This window comes from Taudactylus pleione, unplaced genomic scaffold, assembly GCF_031769625.1.
Source record: "Taudactylus pleione unplaced genomic scaffold, aTauple2 ptg000179l, whole genome shotgun sequence".
NCBI classification, from domain to species: Eukaryota; Metazoa; Chordata; class Amphibia; order Anura; family Myobatrachidae; genus Taudactylus; species Taudactylus pleione.
Genome location: NW_028284581.1, coordinates 18739 through 46307, shown reverse-complemented (window position 1 = coordinate 46307; position 27569 = coordinate 18739). Strand labels below are relative to the sequence as shown.

General features: G+C 41.8%; 1 protein-coding gene across 1 annotated transcript; it reads left to right on the top strand.

Moving 5' to 3' along the window:
• Window positions 1-319: 319 nt before the first annotated feature.
• On the top strand, window positions 320-27569 carry LOC148519860 (dysbindin-like). Its single transcript, XM_088475944.1, has 5 exons — window positions 320-499; window positions 12756-12809; window positions 12923-12973; window positions 16004-16064; window positions 26817-27569. Exons 1-5 carry the CDS (start codon window positions 444-446, stop codon window positions 27153-27155), a joined length of 561 nt encoding a protein of 186 aa, XP_088332070.1. The 5' UTR covers window positions 320-443; the 3' UTR covers window positions 27156-27569.

The window sequence follows — 27569 nt, the reverse complement described above, 5'->3', positions numbered from 1 at the left end:
AATTATATCAATAATAGTATTTATAACTGAAACAATATAACTTATTAACAGATATGCAAATGATACTGAATCTGGTATAAATAGATATTATTTACATCATTTGATAATAAAAAACGACAATTTAGGGGACATCTTTGTTGAGTGGTAAATGCATATACAGTACAGACAGTATTAACTGAAGAAAAAGACCTCTAGAACCTGTGATGATTAGACAGCTTTTCATGAGGGTTATGCTGCCACCTAGTGGACAGTAACTGTAATGGCAGCAACTGACAAGCGAGACCGGTGCCCTGATGTGACAGTCAGAGGGGGCGGAGGTCGCTGCTGTTCCGGTCCCGCCTCCCTCCTTGTGACTGTGACGCTGCGAGGCGATAGAGGACATGGTGCAGGCTGGGCTACGTACTTCGTGCGGTGCTGCATAGTCCTCGTCGGGTAACGCCGAGATGTTTGAGACACTGCGGGAGCGGCTGCTGACTGTGCAGCAGGATCTCACCAGCGGGTAATGTGTGCGGCGCTCACCGCATATGTACATGCCCTCAGCTGGGGCCAGCATGTCATCACGTATTGCTACTACCATGCACACGGGACCCAGGACAGCTCAACACACACATAATAATAACTAATGCAGCAGCTTATTGCAGCCTCCTCGCAGTAAGAGGTCACTCAGGGTAACTAATTACTTGGCAGGAGGTGCTTTCCCCTCCCTCATTGCTAGTTTAAGGAACTCAGAAGAACGTTGCTTGTTTTGCTTGCTCCGAATTCCTAGTTTAATGTGTCGACTTTTCATTTGTATTTCAATATTTATCATTCATAGCTGTTGTGAAAGCCACACACCTCTACAGTGTTGCTGCATTGCATGGGGCACAGGGATATACTAGATGTTTGTATTTGGGCTGTCACTCAGATGTTGTGTAAGGGAAGTAAACCAGAGGAACTGCTGGAAAATGCTGAAGGATGGAGGAATGCAGCATAGACAGTGCTCCAGGAATAATAATTTCTTTGTATACTGACTAAAGTACCCTACATAGTCCTAACATGATGAGCGCAATGTATAATTAACTGCAAAGGTTATCCTGTGTCACTCCACAAACCTATATATGTATTGTTTGCCACTACCATCTCAGATCCAATGCCATCCGCCTCATCCTGGCTGCTTGCAAGGCCATTAAATCTGTCACAAGATGCAAACACTGGCCTTGGCGCTCCCAGAAATTGGGACTGACATGTCCCTGTTTTCTGGAAACACTCCTCTGCGCCACCCCTGAATGATGACTTGGGGGCACTGCGTGTGAGCTTGCAGGACTCGTTACGCACACGTGCAGAATGGCTCATCCGCCGTCCCCCCGTCATCCGAGATGTACCAGTAGTGTATTAGGGAAAAATGTCACTTGATTACATGTTCATCTTATTAAATCTGGAATGTTTAACTAAGACTACAAGATGACTTGCCATGTGGTGTTTGGGTTGGATAGTCAGCTGGTAGTAAGGTGACTGCACACACAGACAATCAAATGTCATCTGGATGGCATTTACCATTGTGCCAGATAATGGGCCTGATTCAGAGTAAGCTATACCGATATTTACGCACTTGACAGATGTTTTTATTGCAGAACATGTGTCTAAGTCTGCGATGTTGCTCGCAGAGAGGATTTAGACGCAGAGTGATTGACAGTTGGGTGGTTACAAAATGCAGGTGTGTTGCAAATGTTTCATAGACGTGTCGTATCAAGCGACTGCACCTTTGTACGCAGTGTCAGTCTTAGGGCCTGATTCAGAGACAGTCGCTCTGAATCAGGGCGTCTTTTTTTTTTTTTTATGGAGCGTCCTCCTGGCCGCTCGCATAGCTGTGGGTTGCCACCGACAGCTATTGCGAGCGGCCAGGATGATGGTCGCGATGGTCTCGACCATCGGGCTTGCGACGAGACCCTTGTGGTAGGGTCTTGCTCATCGCAAGCTGAGAGCTTTCGGCTCTAACAGCCGGAAGCTCTCCACTGACATCACTTGTGATGTCAGTGGGGCTTCCCCCAAACGGCAAGCGTTCCCTCGGGAACATCTCCGTTTGGGCAGCCAACCCCCCGGCCCGCCCACCAAACGGGGCGAGCTGTCACTCAACATCGACAGCTCGCCCCCTTTGGTGTGAGACCCGGAGCGATGGATTGCCCATCGCTAGCCGGGTCTCGCGCATGCGCACGACGGAGCCGGCTTCGTCATGCGCATGCGCTGTGGGCCACTATCAACCCGGTTGCGAGTGCTCAGCGCTTGCGACCGGATCTGAATCAGGCCCTTAGTTCAGTCTCTCATTCTGCGGGACTTACTCAGGGATGTTATAATCTAATGATCTGCAACTGATGCTGCATCTCTGTACGTAGATGCTGCAACATGTTACGCAGATGCTTGGATTTGCAAAGCTGCAGTGTTTTACTTTCCTTTCAATAGACCACAGGTTCTCAAACTCGGTCCTCAGGACCCCCAAACAGTGCATGTTTTGCAGGTCTCCTCACATAATTACTAGTGAAACAGTTAGCTGCACCTGTGGATCTTTTAAAACGTGTCAGTGAGTAATGAATACACCTGTTCACCTGCTGGATGACCTGGAAAAAGTGAACTGTGTGGGGTCCTGAGGACCGAGTTTGAGAACCACTGCAATAGACATATTAACATTCTTGTTGGCTATGGGCAAATCTATTTTTTTCCTAAATAAATGTCCCACAGTATATTCTCAAACGTATATAGGCTTGTAATAAACTAGCTCATTCATAGTTGCTGAGATTTAGTTGTTCTCTGCGTTGTCACTACCTCTGACTCCCAGTAATTACATATGAAAGTACAGTGAGAGATAATTGTGGGATGTTTCCTTTTTCTGTTCTGGCTGTAATGAGTTTTATGCAATACTAGCTGGAGTACCCGGCGTTGCCCGGGATTTTAAGAATGTTTGTTTACACATCATCCTCCAACAAACATCTCCTTAGGCAGGCCTCACGAAAAGTGTGACAAACTTCCCCATCCACAGTCCTAAGGTCTTCGACGGAAGTAGGACCTGCAACGGTGTAAAGCAAATTTCGGAGATAAAAGCTTTAAAAATTTGTCGGATGTACAGTGTAAACATGGCCAAGAGCTTCTGTTGCTCTGATACCAGGATGACCATCTACAGCGACTCCCTATTTTCTGCGCATAAAAACTCTTGGAGAAGCATTCCATGTGTAATATTTTGGCAGCTCACAGTACAGCAGAGACCTTGCAAAATCATATTTTGACACAGTTCGAAGAGAAAAGTCAATGTTGTTGCGTAATTTGGTATAGTAATACAGCTGAGAATGCTGGGAAAGCCTTCTAAAGCTCTCTTTGATAATAAACATTAAGAACATGACAACACATAGCGCTCGCTCCGAGCCTCTACCCATATGCCGTGAGGCCCCACAATGAGCGTACAGCAAAAATTGTGGTTTTTAATAAATTAAAAATTAACAGTTATTAATTTAAATTTAAAATTTTTTTAGTTGCCTCCGCCGTGTTTTAATACGCTCGTATGTAAAATTTCACGGTCTTGGCTTGTAAGCTGTGGAGTTGTATAGAAAGACAGATACATTTTCGCTTTTATATCGTAGATGTGTGTACAGGTTATTTAATTAGTACATGAGACCCCTTTGCAGTAAGAAGTTGCAGTTTTTAACATTTCCTGTAGTGGCACAAGAGTCACAGTAAAACATGACACCTGCATTGTGATATTTTGGTATTTACTTAACCCACTCAATTGTAGAGGTTTTAAGAGCATCTTAACACATCAGCATGGTTAAGAAGTGATTTTGGAGATTAAAGGTCTGGTCTTCTGTACGTGTTCAGCTTTAGGTGTGATGAAGAACAGTGTGTTTGTGGTGCTTTCAACCTCGACCTATTGCATTCGTCTTCTCTACTAGAGAAAAAAAGGAAGAGCTTAGTACTAAACAAATCAAATGTATACATCTTCATTTTGTTTTTAAAGGTCCCTTTTTTTTTTTTTTCTTCGTAACACTATTATTTTGCATTTGCCAATTCTGTTACAGAGCTGCAGTGTTAATTTTGCAACAGACTCTACTGGTTCAGAGTGCTGCAATTCTGTGTGTGCTAGAACCATTACAATTAGTTCAAAGCAGTAAAAATAAGAAAATACATTGTAATATTTACTGTAGCATTTCCATATACAGTGATCAGCATTGTGACAAAGTATTACTATGGCTAAGGGGTCAACCCAATTAGCCGCATGTATTCATGGATGAGAATCATCGCGGCAACAGCTGCACTTTACGGCAGCCCAAAGTCGCTCAAAAGTGTGGGGCTACGAGCAAATTGAGCGAATTTGGGCAGGGTGCAGGTTTTGAGGGATGCGAGATGGTGTCGTTGCCGGCATTTTAACGCCGTGGCAAATGGAACTCTCACCCTTTGTGGCTAATTGGCTTGGCCCCTAAAATGGAAACTGTTGGTGACGACATTATTGAGGTTTGCTATAGCAACAAAATCATTGGACTGCACCAAGTAGGACTGGGGTTGTTGCACCACATCCCCTATTACCTCAGGCCCCCAGACAAAGTTGGGCCTGTGTATCTGTGCCCCTGCTTGCACATTAATTCATATTTGTAGCTTGTTTTATATACTTCTCATTAAATACAAGTACAAAGTACATTAATGCTGCAAACACAGCTCGCAACTTTCATTTTTGAAACACAGCCTGTATCATGACAGTTAGGAACAGATTGGTTGGTACTTTATCTTTCTCCACTTTATCTCTTTCCAATGCTTAATACATCAACATCTTGATATTGGGAAACATATTTATCTGCTGGAAACTCTGCTGCATATGTTGGGAGCTATATGAATCATTGATCTTTATGAACACAGGGCCTGATTTAGACTTGCAAATAGAGTGAGATATCTCACTCAACTGATCATCTTGGTAAAACCATGCTGCACTGCAGGTGGGGCAGATTTAAAATGTGCAGAGAGATTTAAGGTGGCCATACATGGTGAGATTCAAAAGTTGGTCAGATCAGTTGTACGATTTCCCTTGAAAATTCTTCCCTTCAGATACAGGACGATTTGTATTTAAAATGCAACTATTTCACATAAGACCATACCGATTTGATCAATCACATCACATAATGTGTGTCAATTCCTACACGATCAGTTGAGATCTCTCTGCAAAACCATCTGATCTGCGATCCAACTAGACGACGGCGGGGCTACGCCTCGGGGGTCGCAGAAGACTCAAAATACAACTATTTTCAAATGATTGGTCTGTCCAACCTGTAGGAACTGCCCAAATAGTGTGATCAATCGTCCCGTGTATGGCCAGCATTGCATTTGGGAGGGGTGTGTCCAAACTGACATCTAAATTGTAGAGTAATAATAAAGCTGTGCAGTATTTGTGAGCTACATTCAAAAGCAGCCAGTATTTACCCCACATGCAAAAAAACAATGTATGTATTTACACCCCTTGCATTGCAACATGGTTTGTCCAGGTTCACAGTTGAGTGCTATTTTTCACTCTGTTCCCAAAGCTGAATCAGACCCACTGTATATAATCTGTGTTGTCTATAATGAGAGCAAAAAAATAAACCCCATGCTGCCATTTCTTGTGGGAAAAGACCTAACATGACTGTTGTTCCAGTTACTCGCATTGTTTCATTCTGAATGGGATTGCAGATTTACCCACCTAATGAATAAATATTGGCTATGCAAAATATGCGTACGGTGGTGATGCTTAACAAGACAACTAAAATCACTAAAAAAAAGTTAAAAAGTGCTGCATAGATTTGTATTAAAGACTTTTTGCAGCTGTTCTGTATATTGTCAGAATTCAAAGACAAGTGACCCAATTGTAAAAGATATCTCCTCATGGCAGACCCTGAATACTTCACGCACCTTCTCCAATACTCCCCATTCCTTCCTCTCTTCATTCTCCACATTTTGTGGAGAATGAAGATCCATCTCAGATCCAATGCCATCCGCCTCATCCTGGCTGCTTGCAAGGCCATTAAATCTGTCACAAGATGCAAACACTGGCCTTGGCGCTCCCAGAAATTGGGACTGACATGTCCCTGTTTTCTGGAAACACTCCAGAGCGCCACCCCTGAATGATGACTTGGGGGCACTGCGTGTGAGCTTGCAGGACTCGTTACGCACACGTGCAGAATGGCTCATCCGCCGTCCCCCCGTCATCCGAGATGTACCAGTAGTGTATTAGAGAAAAATGTCACTTGATTACATGTTCATCTTATTAAATCTGGAATGTTTAACTAAGGGCAAAATTTCTTAAGCGGGGGGTTCTAAACCCCGGCAGTTTGGAGGCGGTTTGGCTATCCACAGATTTTTGAAGGCCAAAACTACTGCCAAACCGCCATCAAAGCACACTTTAGAATAAAATAGAACAGAATTGAATATCAAAGCACAATCAGTGTTTTAGACCACAGAAAGAATAGAATAGAAACCCCGGATCTATCAAGCAGGGATTTTGAAAATCAGCATGAAACTGGCAGTAAACCCACCGAAAAAATTGACTATCCTTAAGGTGGGTACACACTGCACAGATATATCTGCAGATGATGGTCGTTCAGTGTGTATGAACGGCCATCATCTGCTCCGCGGGTCCAGCTGGCCAAGGCGTGTCCCGCCCCCCTCCTCGCAGCCTCTGCTGTATGTGTACGGGTGGTCGGCAGACCGCAAATACACACTGGCTGATGGACAGATACATCTGCCATCAGTTGTGCAGCACAGCCGACGTGATATGTCTGTGAACTACATAGTTCACAGACCTATTGCTGGTGCACACTGGCTGACGGGCACCAAATATATTGGCCGATCAATTGATTGTCCAATATATGTCATTGTGTACCCAGTATTACACAGGCGCAATTGCTGAAACAGCTGGTAAATTAATTGATTTTGACAGACAACAATTGATTGACAAGAATATCATCCTATTGGGCTATGGAAGATTAGGATGTCTCTCACCAGACATGAATGATATGTAGCAGAAATACACAAACATGAAAAAATTAAAACACTCACTCACTGGAAAACACAGCTCAAAGCAATCACTTTATGTCTTTCTCCTTATCCTTTCCTACAACTTTCTCTTTCTCCACTTAAGGCCCCCATACACAGTGCGATATGCACCTTGCGACGCGACGGGGGATCTGACATAACGGACGGTCCCCACACATGGTGCGCTCAGGTTGCCGACCGCCCGATATGCCAGCATACCCCTCCCGCATAGCGTTGCATGGGATTGTACATCGCATCCCCAGATCAAATGAACCTGCAGAAAGATCTGGAGGTGCAACCCCACGGGAGCACGCTCTGTCCGATATTATGCACATACATGGTACGATATAGTAGCGAAATCGTACCGTGTATGGGGGCCTTTACACTCCTCACGCAACCACAAAGTGAAAGTAGCCGACTGTTTCTATTATGTCAGGTGAATGCTGTCTCTGTGAAAGCACCATTAAATGAATATGAATAGAAGAACACTAATCCACTGTGGTCTGTTTCTCTTATAGAAAGCAGCATTCAATTTATATAACAAATGAGTAGCACAAATTAATATGAAAAGAGCTTCTATTTCATAATGGTCTGTTTCTATGATGTCAATTGAATGTCCTTTTTATAAAAGCACTATTAAATGTATATGAATAGAATAGCTTCTGTTTCGCAGTGGTCAGTTTCTATGATATCAGGTGAATGTCCTTTTTATAAAAGCATTATTAAATGTATATGAATAGAATAGCTTCAAATCTGCAGTGGTTTCAAGAGAAACCACAGTGAAATAGATAGTAACCACTGCCAAATAGAACACTCCACAGCGGCTTGTCATTTAAAAACCACTGGGGATCGACTGGGCAGTTTAGACATCAAAACCGACCTTTAGTAATTGCTGTCAATTGATGGCGCTTTCCATCTGTTTCTAAATGACACCAAAACCGCCACTTAGTATATTTAGCCTGAAATCTCTTCACTCGTCTTCGCTCACTACAACCTGCCGCCCCACTTCTCTGCCCCTCCCCCCCACTGCATACCCTCCCCTAGCTCACCTTCATCCCCCATCACTCCTATCCTCATTTATACATAAGTTCATCTCACCAATTATAAAGATGCCATCTCTTGAGCCAACTTCTCTCCCCAGCTATCGCCATATTTCACTACTTTCCTATGCCTACAGACTGCTTGGCTGAATGGTGTACAACTGCCTATTTTGCTTTTTCTCTTCTCACTCCCTTGTCAACAATTGGGCTTTTGCCTTAGTCATTGTACTGAGATTGCTTTAATTAGATCTTTGATCAATTTTTAGTGAAAAGTCAAAAGGTTTATTTACTGAATTGCAAATTTTCAAAGCTGCTGATCATTGATGATTTTGCCCTCACTTCTGATAACCTCAAGACATCAGGTGATGGCAATCTCACGCTACCACTTCTAAGACATCAGGAGCGAGTGAAACTGGCGGTGTTGGCCCTACTGTATTTGGCCGATATGTGCACAGCTGGGCATCACATAGCGTTGAATTATATTCCTCCCATAGAATCGCAATCCATGCCCAAGTAATTCAATCTTTAAACACCCTTCTATATAGCCTACTGTACTCCCACCTATACAATTCACACTGGTACACCCACACAACTGTCCTAATCTCCACTCAGGACCACACTCGCTCCTCTTATCTCAGCTTTACCCTCTCCCAACTAGATTGTCCTTCTCTCATGAGCATCCTTCATCATACTCATGTCTTCATGGTTTCATGCCTGCGTCTATTTTGTTTAACTTGTAATCCCTATTTGTCTCGCCACTCTGTGGAGAACTGTGGTACCTTAAATTACAATGATAATAACCGGCACAGTGACATTCATACAAGTTATGGGGGTTCACGTTAGCCAGAGTGAGGTAATGGAGATGGAGGATTACGCACAGGACCTCTCGTAATAATGACTTTCTCTGATGAAAACAAAATAATTTCATACACCTTGTGCCCTATATTGGGGAGATGCCAACTTATGCAGGGGAAAATTTATTTTGTGGTCTTGCATATGTAATAGCAAGTTTCTGCAAGATAATGAAATGTTCATGCCGCAGAGTGTATATAATTGAATGACTGTACAGAAGAAACATTCACAACAATTATAAAGAAACTATCACTTTATTGGGTACAATACAAAATATTGTATAGAGGTGCATATTGAGTAACATTTAAAATCAATGACCCTAGCAATCTTTAAACGTTATATAAAACTAATTAATATCTGAAAGGTCCGTGCCGTCTCGACTCTTTATTTCTTCCTTTCCCTGTACAATTCCTACACTGCCTTCCTATACCCTATAATCCAATTCAAAGAGCATTGCAATAATATAGCACTAGTGCTTAATTTTGTCTGTACATTTGGCAGTGACAATTTAACATTATTGAGCTCTAGCTGTCTGTGTTGTGCAAGTATTTGCAATTCCTGACTGTTGATTACAAACTATCTGTAGACTGTTCTTCACTTCTCCATTGCTATATTTATGTTTATATTTTTGGCTTAAAAACAATCTGTTTGATTTGTTTAGCCTGTAGTCACAGTTTCTAAAGCTGGCCATACACCACACCAACTTTCCTCCAACCATCCATTCCTTGTTGGAATGATAATCGTCCAGTGTGTGGGAGATAATCATTCATTTGCTCCCACGCGCTGAAAAACAGCCAAAAGCGGTCGTTCCAACTAGTTGGGAAAATCAAACAGGTTTGATTCTCCCAAACTAATCGTTCTAGTGTAGGGGAAAAGTTCAGCCCAACTGAACGTTAAGTAGGCGGCACTGGCCGGCAGTGTCAGCCTACTTTTTTACCATCCTGACCTCACCTCCATCACAGGGGCAGGCTGCCGCAGTCCATCACTGCCGGGCTGCCCCTGTCACCGTGGGACCCTGGGCAGCAGCAGCGGCGGCAGAGCGCTAGGAGGATCAGGGGCAAGCTGCAGCAGTCCATACTCCTGGGCTGCCCCTGTCATCGTCGGCGGAGCGGGCAGAGGATGAGGGGCAGGCTGCTGCAGTCCATCATTGCCGGGCTGACCCGGTCAACCCGGGACCCCTGGCAGCAGCAGCGGCATAGCGGGAGGATCCTCAGGGGTCGGCTACATGTCCCCTGTCTCTCTATCACCTGGCTCCAGTACAGCCGGCACTGTACACCACCTCTGTCTCAGATGCAGTGGTCATCCAGGGCACTCTGGTGATCCAGGTTTATGTGCCTACCAGGACTTACAGGAACCAATAATCCCCTCAAATGGCGCAAAATAAAACATGCAACAATATAAATGAGTCCTTACATCAAAAAAATCCTTTAAGTTTCTTCTATATGTTCCTTCTCCAGAGTTAAATGAGAATATTTCAGACAATAGGAATCCAAACTTTTTCCTCCCAAATGTGATCCTCAATTACTCAAAAAAAGAACATAGTGCAATATTGCAAAAAAAGGACAAAATGTATTATGTATTCTAACATTACACTCGCATATAAACAGAGTTAAAAAGCATATAACCACAAGGGTATGTATAGGGGTATCAAGTCGTGAAATATTTTTACCCTCCCAGATTGATTTGGGCTGGAGGTTCAGAGTCCCAGGATTCTCCCTCCTCATTTTGGGTAATTGAAGACAGCGGCAGCAGTTCCCCGATCAATAATGATCACCAGGCTTAAAGCTTTTCAGACCTTATGTCCTTCCTCAGAAGCATGGTGATATCCTGCACAGTTCAGAATATGAAAACCTACACTAATTACAATAATAACACAAGATTGTAATTAGTGTAGGCATTTATATTCTGGAAGGAGGAGGGAGAATCCTGGAACTCTGAACCTCCAGCCCAAATCGATCTTGGAGGGTAAAAATATGTCTGGCAAAGAATTGTTTTGTCTTGTCAATCTATGGGTAAAGATTCATACACACACAATGATTTTTTGAACGATTATCGTTTAACGATAATCGTTTGAAAAAATCATTCACTTTCTGAGTCGAACGATTATCGTTCATGCGCGTTCACGTTTGTAGTTTGTAGTTTTGTAATTTGTAGTTCAGTCAGACTTGTCAACTGAATGATTTTCAGTAAGTTAAAATGCAAAAATCGTTTCTAGTTCTAAAAAATCGTTCATTACATTTAGTAAATGAACAACTTTAGTAAACGATTTTAGTTAATTTTTTCAAGGGAAAAAATCGTTTACTAAAATCGTTCATTAACTAAATCGTTGTGTGTATGCAGCTTTAGATTTAATTAGCCACGGTGTTTACCTCCCAGAGCTTTTCAATTATTCCCAAAGTCGTGTCAACCCATATATTTAGAGTTAAGTGACAAGAGTCCAGTACAAATACAAGTTCCAGTACAAATACAAGTTCCTGTGTAAAGTTAAAAAAAAAAAGGAACAGACCACAAATTTTCAACAGAACTTCAAAACGCAATTTCTGTATTACACTCTAGTTTTGTGACATAGATTTATTTATTTGTTTTTAGCCTGAAGGTCACTACAATACTTGAAAAGCAACGATATGCAAAGCTGGTACTTCTGCTACAAAAATGTTTACCGTTTTTGGTGTAGAGGAGCAAGCACTACTTCATTTAGTATTTTTCTGTTTTCCTGAATCATTTCTGCCCTTGTAATTTGCTGTATTCTCTCCACATCTTTGTTACAAAGCTTGGGTGGCTGCTGCTCTGAAATAAAAGTATGCAATTAATTTCACTACAAGAGGATTTCTAGGATGTTCTTGCTATCTGGCAAACATTTAATTTAGTAAAGCATCTAGAAGAAGTTTCATATACTGTAGCAGATCAACAGCACAAGTCAGGTTATGTTTGCTGTTGAATTTACTAATGGACTGTAAAACAAAACTCATTTTTTCCATTAAGTGAAGAAGTTTAGAAATGCACGTTGTCCAAGTGCACAGTTTCCCTTGGTTAACACAAGTTACCATTTACACCATTTTATGTAAACTATAACCATTTGATGAACTTCTAATTACACAGAATACCAAGAATTGCACCTGGGAATTACTGTTTCAGTCTGATACTGGTTCCTGTTGCTTTTGAAATTTTTTTTTTTTTTCATTCCTCTCCACCAGTTTTAACAGTTTCATGTTTTGATATTTGTTTAAATTAGTACAGTGGGACATAACAGGTAATACTGTTCCTGGTTATATTCTTATTCATTGATCTCCCTTTCCCCCACCTGGCTTCTCACTAGCTAACATCGTGAGACCGCTCTCTTAATGAGTGGAACTCGACTGCACTGACGTAATCGGTGTTCAGAAATAATATATAGATTGCACAGATGGTGTAGTGAAAAGTGAGCTATTCTTATTCTATCGTGACTTCAGTTGGCTTGCATTTATTTTTTTTTTTATTATTATTATTTTCGGTCTGTGTTTTTTATGTTGCTCACTGATCCTTGCCATATTTCTGTAATTGAAACTTGTCTCTTTTAGCAGTAATGTGTTTTGTTTTTTTTTTATTATTATTATTTTTTACCTAAACGAACAGAAAGCCACTATCCTCTTCTGTACGGTACTTTCCATTATAGAGAGACGATGACAGCTACTAGAAAACAAGTTCTGGGTGTACTTTCTGTAAACTGTATTAGTAGTGTACTCTGCGCTTGGTAAACACAGCCTCAGATCTGACAATGCATGCTGGCTCTGCAACAAATGTTTATTGGTAATGTTTAGATGAACTCTGGTTGAAGTTTGAAGCCTATATTTTATGTTTCACTTACAGGTTTAAGAGCTTGGGTGACAAGTCAAGAGATGTAAAGATAAAAAAGCAGCACAGGTATTAACATTTGTTGTCTGCCTAATATTTATTTAATGTAACCTTCAAAATCATTTATTTGTCTGCATGCACAAACTGATTCCTTGATTAATGTTTGCATCTTGTTTGCATAGGCCGACTGAACAAGTAACAAAGTTTCCAGCAGGTGTGGAACTCCTTAGCAGGTAATTCACCATTGTCTTACCTCATTGATGCAGTTCATTAAAACATTGAAAAGATTATTGAATTCTTCAGTTTAAGTGTTTGTTGACATAGGCATTTTCTTGGGTAGTGTTCTAAATAAATTGCAACTCAAGAAAACCTCTGGAGAGAGAGTACTGCCGTTATAATAATTAATGATTTATAAGGCTCACAGTTCTCTGCAGTGTGTTACAGTTGGGAAAGCAGGACATACATAGAACTGCAGACTTGAAAACAAACTATAAGGTGGACCCAGCTCTTAAGAAAAGGTCATAGGCGCATGTGTAGACAGCTGTGAGGTTATGTCAGTGTGTGTAAAGCAGGATCTAATGGAGAGAGGAGTTTTCAGAAAGTGTTTAAAGAATTGAAGGGTTTTGGGAACGTCTGGTCGAAAGTAGTATAAAATTCCAGAAGCAGCATGTGAGAAGCCTTGTAGACCGGAGTGAGAGGTGGTTACCATTTTGCCGCTGAGAGGTAAATCTAAGATGGTGTGAGGTGGAAAATGTTGTGAAGAGACTATAAATGTATGAAATGATGGTGCTGTTGAAGGCTTTGTAGGTGAAGGGGAGCCATTGGAATCTGATTCAAGAGGATCAGAGGAGCCAGTGTAAAAATTTGTGGTGTCGCATGGAGCAGAGAGGGAGAAAGTCAGTCTTGGTAGTGCATTTAAGAAGAACTGAAGCAATGCTAGGTGGGTAAGAGGGCACCAGGTAGGAGGTTGCGGAGTTGGCGTGGGAGATAATAGAATGGATAAAACTTTTTGACATTTGGGAAGAAATTATCCTTTGATTGGGGAAGTATTATATTTTAAAGATGCAGGCAACTGGACTGATGATAAGCTCGGATGTGAGGAATACAGCGGAGACCATGCCAAGTTTGACACCCGGCCAGTACTCTTGGGGGAGAGGTAGACATGTAGAGATTTAGGTAGGTAGCATTGGAACATCCATATGAAGTAACAAAATTGTTGGTCACTGGATAGTCCAGAATATGAAAGGTTAGGAGATTTGAAGAGGCTTTGGTTTTTGTATTTCAGTGCTGCACAGCAGTGTGAGAGCACATTTGCAGCTGGCAAGTTTACTTGGTGTGCAATTGAGATTTGGTGGATGGAGCTGAAGTGAATGTTGTGCTGTAGAAAGATGCTGCAAGATCATGGCAGAACAGGCTTGTTAAAAGAGTAGTTGCTTCATTGAAGATGAGAAGAGGATCAGATTGAGAGAATTTTTGTGTTGCTTTCTGCTTGTTGAATTAGGCGCAGGAGGTGCTTTCGTGGAATCAGTCAGTGGGGTTGTCATGCTAATATGTTGAAATTGCCACCCATGAGAGTAGGCAGATCAAATGATCGAAAATCAGTAAGCCAAGCAGCAAAGTTACCAGGAATTGGGAAACTGGACCTGGGGGGGATGAAAAGAGGCTAAATGGATACTGTGGAAGAGAAGAAGACATAAGCCATTTTACACAGCATAGTCCCATGGCTGCGCCTAGTGGCAGAGAAACAGATGGGGTCTGAATTGTGCTTATAATAAGATACTATCTGAACAGCCAGGGAGCATCCTCATGCGCTTCTATCAAAGTGGCTATGGACTGTATGGTCACAGGTAATTCTAGAAAATAAAGTTTGATTTGTACCAGCCCTGAGGCAGATGCTTCTGTAAGTCAGTATACACGTTTAGGTAGAAAATAATAATGAGAATGTAAGAGTTAAGTGCTTAGTAAATAGTGTTCTTATTTTGACATTCAAATAACGGGCAAGTTTGGAAATGTGATGGGATAAAAATATTAAGCTTGTGTATACACAGTGTATCAGCTGCTGAATAATCATCTTTCCTATGCACTGGGTATATCTGTCTGTGTGCCAAACATTACAAGTTTTGGGTTATGGACATAGGGCCTGATTCGGAGCTGGACGCAATGGCGAGTTTTATGCCTATCGAGCGATTGTTTGCTAATGCACATGCACGAACGCTGCACTGCGCACCCTTGGGGATTTCATGGCGATCAAACCCACACAAAGGACCCACTCGCAAAGTGAGTGACAGGTTGTCAGCGTTTGGGGAGTGGTAATGGGGGTGTGTGGATAAATTATGCACTGCGATCTCTTTAGCAGCACGGGAGCTCACTGCGTGTCACAAGAGCTGCCTAGTCTGAGACCGGTCAGACTTGCCACATATGAAGCATGGCTGCCTGCTGTGCTTCCATGGTGCCAATGTTTATGCAGTTGCACGTAGTCGTACGGATATGAGAAGGCAGCAGTGGGCGTCCCTATGCTCGGGTATGCTTTGGAAGGCATTGGCATATTTTAGCAATTGCGATCCGTGAGAGTATGCAGCTGCGTTTGCATTACCGTCCATCTCTGAATCAAGCCCAGAGACACCGGCATATTTGTTTTGTAATAGACATCGAGTCTTTACATACAAATCAGTTACAAACATGATTGCATGTATGATTTTATTTTTCAGTGTACTGTATAATGTATAAGTTTAAAGTATCTAATGGGGGGCATCCACTAGACGATAAAGTTGAACGATAACGATAAAATCGTTCGATAATCGTTTGAACATTGTTTGAAAATTTGGTCTTTTAGACATCTATCATCGTTCAAACATGCTGGTCAACCTGATGATATCGTCAGGTTCAGCATGTTTGCAGATGATTGATTGTGCCTGCACTGGGCACAATCAATTGTGGGCACCCTGCAGTGTAGTGAACGATATCGTTATTGTTCAGTCTTTTCACTGTCAGGTAGTGGATACCCTCCTTTAGTGTAATGCATGGAAGCAAATTATTTGAAGAATGTCATTATTTTTTAGTACACGCCATTCATTTCCACAATTTTGTGTTTCTCAGCTTTCTCCCTAAGTGTCCCATTTTGAACATCATAAAGCAAACTGGACTATGTTCTGACTCTTCTTCTTTGAAGGCTCATCCACATACAGTACTAGTTTTGCTTTCTTAATTTCTGGCATTTTACATGTATTTTAATTATATACCTCTACTTTCTTATTTTTGTGAAGGTACGAAGAGTCCTGGGCTTCCCTACATAAAGGTGCTAGAGAATGTGCTAAAGCCGGGGAGGTAAACCTCATTATTACTCTGTATCTAATATGCAGCTGGCTGCATGTTATGTAATGTGTTGTATATACTGCTAACCTCATGGCGTATTAAGGCTAGTTCTATTGGTTGCTAAGGGCAGAAGGGAAAGACCTTTTTCTGAGGCACTCTTTTTGTAAATCACAGATTGTTAATTCAAACTTAACTTTTTATAGTTGTACCCTAAATAACACAAGAGGTGTGTGTAATTAAAATAAGTATTAAATTGAAGAATCAATATTAAGTTAATAAATACAATTCATCACAGAGATGTGACTGATGAGCTAAAGTATTCAAAAATCCATTTTATTAAGCTGTTTGCAATAAATGTTACCGAATTAAAGGGATGTAAACTGACACTGAGGGCCTGATTTACATGCTAAGTCATTAATTTAAATGGTATCTAATCACAATGCAAATCTCTGTTCATTTCCTTTGTATTAGAACAAATCAATTAGATACCGTTTAAAGTATCAGTTATTTAGGGTACAGCTATTAAAAGTTAAGTTTTAATTCACTATGTTTGATTTACAAAATGAGTGCCCAGAAAAGAGAAAATTCTTTCTGCTCTTAGCAACAAATAGTTGGTGTAATACTATATCAGACCTTGGGAGCACCACCGACTTAGTGCCAATTAAGATTATCTAATATAGATGGGCCTTAACGATGTCTATATTTATCTCACTAGTGCAGACTCATCTGTACTGGAACTTTTGTTTTTTTGTTTTTAGCAGCGCTGCCTCAGAATATCAGGTGGCATAGTCTGGCAGGAAATACTCAGGTCCCAGAGCTGATTCTCTGATAGATCAATAAGGTCCATGCCAAGATGCTCAAACCTGCACAATAGGTGTTTTCTCCTCCCCAAGTTTGCCACACATGTGAAAATGTGCCATTTTTAGAACATGTACCTGTGAAACCACTAGCTATAAAACCAAATAAGTGAATTGAAGTGCTGTCAAATTACACATTTATTTATAAATGCGCATAGATAGAGATAGAGATATATATATATATATATATATATATATATATCTATCTCTAACTAAATATAAGATATATATATATATATATAATGCATGCAATACAAATCACCTGACCACTTTTACAATAGCAATATCATATACAGCCATGGCCAAAAGTTTTGAGAATGACACAAGTATTTTTTTTTTCACAAAGTTTGCTGCTTCAGTGTTCTTAGACCTTTTTGTTACTATGGTTTACTGAAGTAAAATTACAAGCATTTCATAAGTGTCAAAGGCTTTTACTGTCCATTACATTGTTTATGCAAAGAGTCAATATTTGCAGTGTAGATGCTTTTTTTTTTCAAGACCTCTGCAATTTGCCCTGGCATGCTGTCAATCAACTTCTGGACCACATACTGACTGATGGCCGCCCATTCTTGCCTAATCAGTGCTTGGAGTTTGTCAGAATTTGTGGGTTTTTGTTTGTCCACCCGCCTCCTTGAGGATTGACCACAAATTCTCAATGGGATTAAGGTCTGGGGGGTTTCCTGGCCATGGACCCAAAATTGTGATGTTTTGTTCCCCGAGCCACTTAGTTATCACTTTTGCCTTATGGCAAGGTTCTCCATCATGCTGGAAAGGCATTGTTCGTCACCAAACTGTTCTTGGATGGTTGGGAGAAGTTGCTCTTGGTGGATGTTTTGGTTCTATTCTTAATTTATGGCTGTGTTCTTAGGCAAAATTATGAGTGATCCCTCTGCCTTGGCTGAGAAGCAACCCCACACATGAATGGTCTCAGGATGCTTAACTGTTGGCATGACAGGACTGATGGTAGTGCTCACCTTTTCTTCTCCGGACAAGCGTTTTTCCAGATGCCCCAAACAATCTGAAAGGGGATTCATCAGAGAAAATAACTTTATTCCAGTCCTCAGCAGTCCAATCCTTGTACCTTTTGCAGAATATCAGTCTGTCCCTGATGTTTTTCCTGGAGAGAAGTGGCTTCTTTGCTCCCCTTCTTGACACCAGGTCATCCTCCAAAAGTCTTCGTCCTGTGTCATGCCAACAGCAAAGCATCCTGAGACCATTCATGTTGGGGTTGCTTCTCGGCCAAGGGAGTGGGATAATTCACAATTTTGACTCCAAGAGCAAATTCTCCCAACCATCCAAGAACAGTTTGGTGATGAACAAAGCATTTTCCAGCATGATGGAGCAGCTTGCCATAAGGCAAAAGTGATAACTAAGTGGCTCCTAGAACAAAGCATCAAAATTTTTGGTCCATGGCCAGGAAACTCCCCAGACCTTAATCCCATTGAGAACTTGTGGTCAATCCTCAAGAGGCGGGTGGACAAACAAAAACCCACAAATTCTGACAAATGCCAAGCATTGATTAGGCAAGAATGGGCGGCCATCAGTAAGTATGTGGCCCAGAATTTGCTTGACAGCATGCCAGGGTAAATTGCAGAGTTCTTGAAAAGAAGGGTCAACACTGAAAATATTGACTCTCTGCATAAACTTAATGTAATTGTCAATAAACGCCTTTGCCACTTATGAAATGCTTGCAATTTTACTTCAGTATACCATAGCAACATCTGACAAAAAGGTCTAAAAACACTGAAGCAGCAAGCTTTGTGAAAACTAATACTTGTGACATTCTCAAATTATCTGGCCATGGCTGTATAACATTAGTTCCTAGGCCCGTATTCAATTTGGAGTGAAAAGCCGAGATCGGCGAAAAAGTTTTGGCGATGACGTCATTTCGCCAGGCGGAAAAGTATTGCCATATTTAATTTGAAAGACTTTCCGTCTAGGCTGAAAGTCAATGCAATGTAATAGGCAAAAAAGTTTACAATGGGCTGATTACCCCATTTTGGAGAGGACTTTCCACCTGTTCAAGTTTCGCCAGATGCCGTTTTCGCGTACTTTCATATTAAATACGGGGACGAGCGTGCGAAAAGTTTCCGCACCCAAAACACGCGATATAGGTGAAAAGTCTGGCAGGCGAAAAAGTGTTGCGGGTGCAAAACACATTGAATACGGGCCCTAGTCTGAAATCAGCAGAAATATATTCACTCAACAGATCCAATTGTCATCACAACACAACTATGTTAAAATAGAGTGGACCAATCGCAAATTGCCAATTTTTGAGGCTTAAAAGCAATTTTAGCAGATGGAAACAAAAACCTGTTAAAATGTATATAGAGATAAACTATATCACCACTGTTTGAAAAAATGTATTGTTCAATCAATTAGGGGGAGTGTTTCTATTCATCCAGGATAAGGCTGTTAGTCAGAAAAGACTAATGGAGCGTACACACGGTCAGATTTGTCAGACTTGTCAGATTTGTCAGATGAACGATTGAACGATTAAACGTTCTGAACGATTTGACCAAAGATTTGAACGATTTGAACGATTGAACGATTTTTGACTGCATTAAAATGAATGGAATCGTCCAAGTCTGACTGCAAACCCATCAGATGTCAGATATCGTTATCTGACAAACGGGAACGCGCATCGTTGATCGTCCATCGTTCAGGCATGTCAGATATGAACGATTTTCCTTCAGATATGAACGACTGAACGATTTTTAAATCGTTATCGTCCATATCTGAAGAAAAAATCTGATCGTGTCCCTATTTAGAGTACATAAAACAGGTGGGTAATTGGTGAAACGCCATCTCTGATATGTATAAAAAGAATTTGAAATTGGAATCAGCAGCATGTTATTAATTGGCTGCCCAGATCGAATGTTGCCGCTGCCTTCTATTAGATGGTTACGTTCAGCAGCTAGGGGAGAGTATCTGTATTGAATTATAACTTACCAGTCCTCTGATTGGTAATCCAATTCCCAAATATAATCATACACCCCTCGTGCAGTTAGGGCTGGCAGGTGGAATAATAGCCAAACAGTGTGTTCTCACCACCGCTGTTGCGATACCACAGTTGCAAGTTCCACCAGAAGCAAAACAAGATATATTTAAACTCAGAAATGCCATTGTGTGGACGATGCCCAGCCCCATCCAGGATAATAGCAAAAATGAACAAACCAAGAGAGATCCCACTAGCAGTCCTATCCTTTTTGCCTTTAAAAGAAGGTACTAACTCAATACAGCAACTTGGGAAGCCTTCTCAAGGTTAGCATACTTAAGCTGGTCCCATTTAAAATCCTGTAGGGTAAACTATCCTGTATATGATTAGAGTCTTTTATCTTTTTGCCCTGATTGGCAATATTTCATTTGTGGTTCTCCCAGCAAGATAGTGCTGTGTTTTTCTCTCCACCGCCACTTCTCGTGACACTTCTCCCCACTGTATTTCTGTATTTTGTCAAGTTAGCATCCTTGATAAAGACCAGAGTGTTACTATGGTAAGATCTCTCTAATCACCTGTGTATCTCCCACCTTTTCTTCTTGCGTAGTCTTTTTTTCCTTCTATAGCCTCTTTCATTACTTACACAATGAAGATTTTATCAGAGAGGAAATATGCTCTGTATGAGGGGATATGTTAGTTGCAGCATTCTGACAGCTATTACCCTGTTTTGTTCCTTGACTATAAAACTGTTTTGTCAAAAACTGTGTGGTTCCGAGTGTACGATTGTAAAATATAGGTTCTCTGTATAGTCACAGACTCTATTAGCACAATGGTGGAGACCAGTGTAAGTTCACTTCCAGATTCCATTAACGTCAGGACAGCACCACTTTTGTGTCCTGTATTACCATCACTTGAAACACCCTGGGCTTCCCTGCTGTGGGACTTCTAGCACAGTAACCAAGGTAGGACTGGAAGAGCATGAGACAGGCTGCAGTTCATGGGATCCTATAGCATGTGACATTGGATCCGCAAATGACCCACATTTCCACACTAAAAGCATTCTACCTTATTATTTACCTCGCTGGCAACTTTTCATATTGTTGTTCTCCACGTGGGGCAGCGTTTGGGCTATCACCTGCTGTGCACTTGGGTAGAAACATCAGTGGCATAAATACTTGCTGTAAAACCCCTGCCCTGTCCACGGTGATGGCAAGTTCCTCAAATGCTTGTGGGTCACTTTGCGGGACCAACGTCTGAAGTCCTTAGTCCAAAGCTCAGGGGAAATAATCTATCATTAGAATCTCTACATATATGTCCTCATATATCTTTGCTGCCCCTCTTGACGAGACAGGTCCTGTGCGACTGCTAACGCTGGACATCTTTTTTGGTGAAAATGCGTCTTAGGGCCATATTCAATTTGAGGCGAAAAGTCAGAGGTCGGACTCTTCGCCATCATCGCAGTTTTTTCCTGGGATAAAGTATCGAACTTGTGCCTGCTTTATCCCCATTTTCAATGAGGAATCGGTGAAAATAGGACCCGGCGGAAAGGTATGTATAGTAAAGTCCTGTCACTTTTGGGGAAATCAGCCTGTCACCCCCCCCAAAAGATGGTCTGACATGGGGGATCACTATGGGTACCCCCGATTTGGCGTGTCTGCTGAAGGTAATAGGGGTTTTTAAATAGCCGCGGCAGGTGCATAAATGTGTCTTGGAAGAAGTGGTGAAGAATAGCATTTAGCTTTATATTTTTTTGAAAAAAAACTAGTCCCTTTAAATTTGGGTACATGAAAATGGGTGCAAGCATACTTTTAAGTCCCTAAAGTGATTTTTTAAATTTCTTCAAAAATCTACCAGCCGCATTTTAGAAAACATTTTGTCCCCCCAATATATTTTCGCCCCCAATATGAAAGTACCTTTTTTGGGGTGTCCTAAGGAACTTTCAAATTTTTTTTTTTTTTTTTTTTACAAAAGTGCGAAAAGTCTTTGAAATTGAATATGGGGATAAGTGAAAATGGCGACAATGATGTAATCGACGATAAATTATCGCCGATAGCGCTCCTCATTGAATACGGCCCTTAGTCGCAATGTCATGTAACTAGGATGCACCAAGACTGTGCTGAATAATTTGATATGCAACACTTTTATATCTGTGTGCGACAGAGTCTGAATCTGTATACGAAATGCTACAATGTAGTGGCTGCAGTTTTTTTCCACACCAAGTTCCTTTGTGCTTCATATACAGACTCAGTCGCACACGGGTATACAAGTGTCACATATCAAATTATTCAGTGCATTTCAGGCAGAATAGACACACAGGACCTGGCAGCTCATCTGCGCCTGGCATCTCATGCCACATGTTGTATTGAGGCTAGATGTATGAGGACACATCTGTAGGATTCACACTCTTGAATTTGCTTCCATTTGTAACTACTTTTTAAACAATTAGACAATTCAGACAGCTGTATCCTAACCAATTTCTCTTTTAAGACAACAGTAATTTAAATTGTTGTGCTCTCTTGGCAGGGGCGTATCTATACTGGGTCCAGGGTGTACCCATATTATTTAAAACTTACCTCTCCAAGGTCCCGTGCCGGGTGTAAGCTCTATACAAAAAGCCGGAAAAAAGGCCGCCGCGGCCATTTTTCCGCTGTTTTGCGCATGCAAATTAGACTCCAGGCACACTCTAGTGCCCAGAGTCTACTAATTGTCTGGTGGCCGGCATGCCGTGTCAGTGGGCTGGCGGCCGCCGGGAAAAGAGGAGGGGCACACGGGCCCCCTCCTCTCTAAAGACGCCCCTGTCTCTTGGTGCACATGACATCTCTTGCTTTAAGTATTAATAGTAAAAGGACTATAATTAATTCAAATTCTTTTGACCTTTTACTTCTGAAAGTCACTAAAATCTTGGGTCAATTTCCCAGTGGCCATTTGTGGTGCTTTTGAATGCTGTCAGATCCAACTTGATGTCTGCTGGAGTCATTTTGTGCAGTGCGTGCTTTTTAACCTTATTTGGTTGTGTTCCATTGTGCGTGCAAAAGACAGGTTAGGTATGGGATGCCGGCGGTCAGAATCCCGACAGGGTTAGGACACAGACACCTGCAGGTAAGTATCCTAACCTTACTCCTAAACTAACCCTCCCACCCCGGAGCCTAAACCTAACCCCCCTCCCCCCCCCTGCAGCTTAACCTAACACCCCCCCCTCCCCTGCAGCCTATACCTAACCCTCCCTTTAGTGCCTAACCCCAATACTTACCGTCGTGATTTCGACGCCGGCATCCCGACAGCCGTGATACAGTATGAACTACATCCCCAAAAGGCAAGTCGTCTCGGCCTGGGCCTTAGCTACAGTGATTTCAACTCCTGTGCTTGCTCCAGTGACTTCCAAAATGCCTTTAAAATAAATCAAAATCGATGTGTTTCTGGGGCTAAATCACATATTTACTAATACTTAAAAAATTAATTCAAAAGTTGACTGTTAGAAAATGTGTGATTTAGCCCCAGAAACACATCGATTTTGATCGATTTTAAATCGATTAAAATCGACAATCGACATTTAGTAAATATACCCCTTACTTCCCTAAGCATGTCTTGGTGGCACCACTTGTGGCACTAACACAAGCAAGATGACGCCCACATCATATTTCTGGTGAAACGACCTGGTGATATTTTATTATCAGGATGTCAAACAATTTTTACATATGCATCCAATTTTCCTACCGCTAATGTAACAGAGTTTACCTCTATTAGATAAGCCAGTTTGTCCAGCTGAACTATGCACCTTTTATATCTCTAATCGCCACCTCTGTTATTCTAATTGGCTGGTGTTAAACTGACGTCCTGGGTCTGTCAGCTCCCTCCTTTCATATAAATGCTGACTAGCCAATCTTATGTAGTTAATAGTTCAAATATTTTGGAAAGCTGAATAGGTGGTAATTATGAGAAAAAAAGTATTTTGTTTTTAACCATAATAATTAACTTTTCTTGACTAAGTAATTTGACATTTTAATAAATCCTGAAGTGGATGATCTGTTCCTAGAGGAGCGTTTCTATTGTTTTTACTGTGGCTATTTCTTTTGGGTGCCTGACTGAGCAATTCAATTGTTGCTCCATCCGGGCTCGAATAGCCGGTATGCAATCGGGAAACCGGCTGCCTTAATACCAGCAGCCGGCTTCCCGAATGTCATATCCCGGCGAGGGTGAAATGCCTGATATTTCCCCAACGCCGGGAGACCGGCGCCCGGCAACCCGATCGAAGGGATGCCGGGCGCCACCAGCGGACAGCCACGGGGGGGGGGGTTGGGAGTGTTGGGTTTAGGGCACCGGGGGGGGGACTTAGGGTTAGGCACCCCCCCGGGAGGGTGAGGGGTAGGCTAGGGGAGGGAGGGTTAGGGTTAGGCACCCCCGGGGGGGGACTTAGGGTTAGGCACCCCCCAGGGGGGTTTAGGCAACGGGGAAGGGGGGAGTTAGGGTTAGGCACTTAGAGGGGGGATTAGGGTTAGGGTTGGGCACCCCTAAGGAGGGTTAGGTTAGTATATACTTACCATAGCAACGATCAGGATTTCCAGCGCTGTCAGGCTTCCGCTGCCGGGCTCTGCTCATCTGTCGGCCAGGCGCTGCCGGGAATCGAGCCGGCGGTATTTCATACCGATTCCGAATAGCCACGGCTGCATACATTTCTCGCAATAAGACTGCACTTTGGGTGCCCAAATCAGTACTTTTAGATGGCTTTAAACAGTAAATCGGGTTGTTCTGATTTCACACATAGGGGACACTCATCCTGAGGAACAATTTAATTGCTCCAATGGGCGCCCAAAAAACAATTGATCGCCCCCCTAGAGTCCATGCTGAAGATTGGTCCACTTTTATCAAAATGGTTATATTACTTTACGTTACCATGGGAACAGCAGTCAGTCGGCTGCAGACACGTCATCAGAATGAGACGTGCCCTGCAGCGTGCAGACGCGGGCGGCTCCGGGAGTGGATCAGTTGCACTTGGGTGTATTTAAGGTAAGGTTGTGAATGTTATTTGTTTGATACCTTGACAAAAGGGCCTATAGGTCCTGAAACGTTGGTTGAATAAAGTTTTTCTACTGAATGAAGACCTCCAGTGCCGCAGTCATATTGGAAGTATCTTACATTTCTACTGAGGGCACGGAGGCAGCATCATCTATTTACGGGAGTAGTGCCAGGCCATTTGGACTTTTTTTTATATATATATATATATATATATATATATATATATATATATAGCTAAGGGATGGAGCTCCAGGTCTCATATAGATTCAGAGAGAAGAGCAGGCAGAGACAGTATCATATATATATATATATATATATATATATATATATTTCCATCCATATACATGCCTGGGCTAGTAATGTTTTGGAAGCATTCATAAGCAATCACTCTAGAAACCATGAAGGTTTTCAAAGGGTTAACTCACCATTCTGCCTGTCCGGACTGTGGAGAGCTCCCGTGTAGCAGCGTGTGTAGAGGGGGATGGTTTTGAACCTTCAGCAACGTGAGTGCAGACAGAGGGTTCCCTGCCTCAGCTGAAATAACAGAAGGGCTAGTTTTCTGACAGCCCGTGCGGAAGAAGGCTCGGGCTGTCGGTGTGTGTGCAGGGGAGGATTCTAGGTACTCAGAAGCCCCCCTGCGTGCGCTACTGCTATTACTACCTCCTGCTATAACCAGTGGGCAGTGCAATATGGTAATGGTTTAAGTAACACTGCCTGTAAGTTCTGGATGTATTAATGGTTTATTCACCTCCTAGTGCGCACTAGACAACAGTATGAACACATGTAATACACACCAGACTCTGATGGCCCAGAGATGACTGCTTCACAAATCTGTGAGCCATAGTAGATTGATTACAGGAGAACATACACTGTTACAAGCGCATGAATTACTGGGTATAGTTGGTTGTATAAAGTGAGTATCTTCTCGCTGCCATTATAAGCAGCCACTATAAATTTGAATGGATGACTCCATGCAAGCTATTTATATAAAGCTCAAACTATTGGAAGATCGTCTTTCCACTGAACCGTGTGTATGTAGAGGAAAAGTAATTGAAACTTTACAATTTCTATTCTGAGACATGGGAACATATACATTAAATAACAAGGCTGCACAATGTATGGGAACTATGCAGAGTAAATATTGTAATGCTAGTGCTGCACCATTGGGGAAACCACTGAATCCTTAGACCTCGAGAAATCTTCCTTTTGGCTGCTGTACATGTACCTGCCGCTTGCTCACTGGAGACACGCTGGGTTCTCATGAATTAAAGAAATAGAAAAAGCTGCTATGGACCAGTGATGTCCCTGGTAGCCATTCTGTGAGCTCAGCCCCTGTAAATGAGAAGGGAGACAATACCTTTACAAGGAGCAAGTGACATTACTGAGAAACTTTTGTTTTAGATTCCTAGCGATTTGATGTCCTGCTTTCTACTGTATACTGGATCACCTCACAGGATGATGATATTGGAATGATCCATCAGATTCCTATATTCTTCTAATGAGTATCTGACTTTTTGTACCCACTTGACTGACCTATATTTATTGCTGTGGGTACTTTTCCAGTTCAGTTATCACTATTTTATACTGTGTGAGTTCTGGACATTTCTCTCAAATATGTTCTTGTATAATATGATTTATGTTTAATCTGTGGCAAAAAGAAATGTTCTAGTGACCCAAAATGAAGGTGTTGATTGCATTTATTCTTATTCCCACTAGGTGTCAGGATCTGCACTAGAAGTGGCGTAGAACCAATTTTGTATAGTAATCCTTTTCTCATACAGATGTATTGCTGCAATCCTAGATTTATGGGTGCAGTTTGATTTATTTTAGGCCAGGCACACAGTATGGCCATATTCAACAAGTTTATTTATTTTCCTATGTTAAATCCTACTCAATCTTTTATTTATTTATTTTGAACTGTAGCATGTCAATCATTCTTATTTCCGGTCTTCTCAGCAGGTGGACAGTGAGATGGTGATGCTATCGGCTCACTGGGAGAAAAAGAATAGCGGCCTGGTGGAACTGCAGGAGCAGCTGCAACACATACCTGGATTTCTTGCAGATCTTGAGTCTGCGACTGCTAAGCTTGGTGAGTGGCCTGTACACAGTGCTTTTTACAGTTACCAGCATGTTATCATTCACGGCTGCACAACTGACTGTCTTGACTGCAACCTGCATAATTTAGGCTTCCGGAAGCCATGTGGAGTTACAAGGACAACTTCTGTAATGTTACATGAAAATGCAACTATACAAACTATGGGAAAAATAAACTGCTTTGCTAATGATGAACATTGAGTATGTTAATTGAGGGCAATGTGCAGTGTTTGTTTATTTAAAATGACTGTTGAAATCTGACATTGATCTGATATTTTCCAATGTGTGCCAGTCCTTGCTCTGTGCTCTATATTTATTTCAGTTTATCAATCATCTCTTGCATAGTAAATTATACGGTGTGTTTGATTTCTAGTGGGCTGTTTGGTTATCTTTTCTACATAGATTTTAGTATAAACTATGGCCTAGAATATTGACACTGTTGCAGCATAATCTGTTATAGACACTTGCACTGTAGTACAGCTGCTCTTAAATGTATACCTAAAACATTCATATGTTTGGCCATAACAGTTATAATTGTAACAATTTGCAAAAGTTTACGACATTAACGTGGTCTGTGAAACAATGGAAAGAACTAATAAAGCCTTACTGATTAAA

Excerpts from the sequence above, each read along its gene's own strand:
- LOC148519860 (XM_088475944.1), top strand. The coding sequence starts at position 444 with ATGTTTGAGACACTGCGGGAGCGGCTGCTGACTGTGCAGCAGGATCTC. Across the intron at positions 500-12,755 it reads CAGCAGGATCTCACCAGCGG|GTTTAAGAGCTTGGGTGACA; the intron begins GTAATGTGTGCG and ends TTTCACTTACAG. Across the intron at positions 12,810-12,922 it reads AAGATAAAAAAGCAGCACAG|GCCGACTGAACAAGTAACAA; the intron begins GTATTAACATTT and ends TTGTTTGCATAG.